Here is a 4,309-nt window from a genome sequence, read left to right as displayed (position 1 = left end):
AAATTAATATTTTTCATTAGATTATCAAACATAAAATATTTTATTTATAAATAAATATTTAAAGTTATTTGTTATTTAATTTCTTTTATTTAAAGTCAAATTTTTTCATATTCTCCATTTTTTAGTATTTATTTTTTATTTAACACTGAAGTTATATCTTAATTGTAATAAATTATTTGACGTGATAAACGTGATGAACGAAATATTATATACCTTGAAAATAATTGAATAGAATAGGAATAAATTAATAACTTCATCGGAAATCAAAATCTGGATTATAGATAAAAAGCAATTCAAGTATCAAAAAGCATTTCAGGTATCAAAATACCCGATGTGCAATTTATAAGTTTAATAAATGTTTGCGATAGTATTAAAAGTTAGATCAATTAGAAAAGATTTTTCAATTGCTATTTTATATCAAATTAGACCAATTGCAATAATTGAAGAAAAAAAATTTTCATTGGGCTAATTCTAGGGAATGGTCAGCCAAGAGCATTTCATGGCCTAGATCATGCTTACATATTCACAAATGGTTACAGTAGTAATTTACATATTGAACCCTTTAGTAGAAGAGATCAACAAATGGCTAAAATGCTTTCAGCAATGATTACAAATTTTGCTAAATATGGGTTTGTTTTTTTTTTCTTTTTTGGAAATATTTCAAATTAAAATTAATGCATTAAGTGATATTTTAATTAAGAACTTTTAATATTTTAATGAGAATTAGAAATTTTAATTCGAATAAATTGAATTTAATTACATTTAAAAGAAGAATGAAATTTTTTTTCGATAAAATTTTTTGCTATTTACTACATTAAGTTGCTTGCCACTTTTCTCCCCCGTCTTACCTGCCCTATCATGATTAATTAATTATCAGGAATATTACAGGAAACCAACACCAGTTGAATGGAATGGTTTCAAATGGATACCATTTACAAATGAATCTGCTCAATATGCAATCTTAGATTTACCACCAAGGTTCAAAAAAAAAAATTTTTTTAAATTATTCTTTAAATTTTTGAAATTTTTCCCACATTTGCTTTGAAATGATACGAATGTTTAATTTTTATTCACAAATTTGTTATCAAATTTCTATAACTAATATAATTTAATGTATTTAATACAATTAATTAATTAATTAATTAATATGAAATTATCAAAATAATTTTAGATATAATTTACAAATTTTTGGCATAATTTTTGTTGCTTTTTGTTTTAAAAAAAAACTTTCAGTTAATTTTAAAAAAATTAAAATTTTAACAGAAATATACTTAAAAACAGTAATAAATTAAATTATTTACAGGAAGGCAATTGGTAGTTTACATTGGCCAGCAACAAATTTTTGGAATAAAGAAATGGCACTTTTCGAAAAATTATCATTGCGTGAAAAATCGGTGCAAACATTAAGTGAGGAATTAACTGCTGATGAACGATTACAGGTTTTTATTTTTATCCAATTAATTAAAATTTCACTAAAATTTATAAATTGTGACAAATTTTTTCAAAAAAAAAATATATATTCATTGCTTATTTGATATTTATTAACTTATTTATTAACTTAAAAGCTTTTTAATATTTTTGGATTTGTGAAATATTAAGTAATACTTTCGAAATGATTACTGAAACACTAAGTTAATAAGTAATAGTTTTAAACTGATTACTTAAACCATTAAATAATTACTTTTAAACTAAATATTGAAAAACTTAGTAATCATTTCAACCTAATTGCTAAAAAATTAAGCTAGTATTTTCAAATTGAATGTTGAAATATTAAGTAATACCTTCGAACTAATTACTAAACCATTAAGTAATTGCATTTAAACTGAACATTGAAACATTACGTAATTACATTTATACCGATTTGTTGGGTAATTAAGTGATACTTTTAAAGTGATAATGTAAACAATAAGGATAATTATAGTTAGCTGCTTATCGACGTGCATGGTGGGCATTATGGTTACTTGTTGGTATGATTGCTTTGGTTATTTGGGTCAGTATTATTTGCATTGTTGTGACAAGATGTCATAGCCCTCGAGCCAAACCATACAATAATATTGTTGTTAACAGTTGATAGAATTTTATTTTTAAATAAATTTTTATTTTCATTTTATGTTTCAATAAAATGCTATCATCTATTGATAACAATATTATAAAATGCAAGCAATGATTGTTTGGAAAAATGAAATATATCTTAGTTTGATAAAATAATGATGAGTAATTTCTTTTTGTCGTTCTTTGCAAATAAATGATGATATTATATGGTTGATTATAATTGTGATAATTAATGACGTATTGTAAAATTTGTATTTCAAATATGATTACTTTGAATATTAGTATTGTTGTAACATCGTTTGACATCAACATATTGTCAACATACTATCATGACATCAACACACTATCATAACACTAACACATTGTCAATACACTATTATGGCATTAATACATTATCAAGAATTATTATGACATCAACACAATGTCAACAAAATTGATATCCAACAGAAAGACAAAAAAAAAAAAGAAAAAAAAGAAAAAAAAGGAAAAAGTCATTTTACAGTTAAATGCTATTTTTATACATTTCCTACCATATTATATTAGTCAAAAATTGCTAAAATAATATGCGCAAATGTTTATTTCTTTAAAATTTTATTCAACTTTAAGTTAGAAAGTATTCCTTTTGATTCATTTACAAAATCACATAATTTAATCAATGAATAATAAATATAAACATTTGAAAACAACAATAACAAAAACACTAAAAGAGTAAACAATGAAATATTAATACTTATATTTATAATCAAATAGAATTACTTTTTAAATATTAGGACATGAAAAAATATTTTAATTTCAAAATATTTTGGTAAATCAAACGATATAAACAAATTCACTTAACAACCTCTTTTTGTAATTTTTCATTTTTTAAATAACGAATTCCTTATTCGTGCAAGAGATCTAAATTGTGAAATATTAAGACCTCAAAAAAATTTGATAGTATATGGAAAATTTAATGATAGTATGAGATCAGTACCATGACACAACATGATAGTATGGCAGTGTGACATTCACATGATAGTATAATATTGGCGAAAATTACAATATTTAATGATAATAACTGGAAATTGAATTAAGTTGCTTTGGTTTTTACAGAATGGTATGATTAAAATACTGAAGATATGTGCAATATGAAATGAGATGAATCAAATGTCAATTAATAACTTTAAAATTTCAAATTTTGGAAAATTTTTTAAACCATACAGGAATGACAATTCCTACAAAAAGAATTGAATATTCGATAAATTTCAATATTTGATAATTGCTATTCGATATATTTGATACTTATTCCTGGAAAAAAAATTCGATATTCGATACAACTCACCATTTGATATTTCAGATATTCCACACGATTCGATACAACTCAATATTCGAAATTTTGTTTTTTTTTTGATATTTAGTATATTCAATAATTATCGATACAAAATATATTACAATATTATTCAATGTAATCGTCAAACCTATTCAATATTCGATATTCGATATTTGATATATTCAATAATTATCGATACATAATATACCACAATATTGTTTAATGTAATCCTTCAACTTATTCAATATTCCATATTCGATGTTTGATTATATTGAAAGATTGAAAAGATTATCATATTCAATTCTTATTTGGTACAAAATACCATAATATCATTCAATACAATCGTCAAACCTATTCAATATTCGACAATCGATAATTGATATATTCAATATTCGGTACAGAATATACCACAATATTATTTAATGTAATCGTCAAACCTATTCAATATTGGAAATCCGATATTTGATATATTCAATACACAATCAGTTAAAAACGTGTCATAACATTATCAAATTAATCGTCAGACTTATTCATTCGATATATGATATGCTCGATACATGATACATGATATATGATATATTGATATATGATATATGATACAATACATGATATATGATATATTCAATATCCAATATTTGATATTCGATATTTGATATATTCAATGCTTAATCAGTTCAAAACGTGGCATAATATTTATTATTCAATTAATCGTCAGACATATTCAATATTCGATATTCGGTATTTGATACATTCAATACTTATTCAGTTCAAAACGTGCCGTAATATTATTCAATAAAATCGTTAAACTTATTCAATATTTGATATTCGATATTTGATATATTCAACGTTTATGCGGTAGAAAATATGCCATAATATTATTTAATTAATAGTCAAACTTATTCAATATTCGGTATTCGATATTTGATATATTCAATACTTATTCAGTTC

At 22.9% G+C, this 4,309-nt stretch overlaps 1 protein-coding gene across 1 annotated transcript; it reads left to right on the top strand.

Annotated features, from left to right (window-relative positions):
- Positions 1-465: 465 nt before the first annotated feature.
- LOAG_13070 (hypothetical protein) lies at positions 466-2,071 on the top strand (the record flags this gene model as incomplete). Its single annotated transcript, XM_003148581.2, has 4 exons — positions 466-629; positions 889-978; positions 1,304-1,439; positions 1,922-2,071. Exons 1-4 carry the CDS (start codon positions 583-585, stop codon positions 2,069-2,071), a joined length of 423 nt encoding a protein of 140 aa, XP_003148629.1. The 5' UTR covers positions 466-582.
- Positions 2,072-4,309: the final 2,238 nt, after the last annotated feature.

The sequence above is a fragment of the Loa loa genome (assembly GCF_000183805.2).
Source record: "Loa loa unplaced genomic scaffold supercont3.366, whole genome shotgun sequence".
Lineage (NCBI taxonomy): Eukaryota > Metazoa > Nematoda > Chromadorea > Rhabditida > Onchocercidae > Loa > Loa loa.
This window is presented reverse-complemented; position numbering and strand designations above follow the sequence as displayed.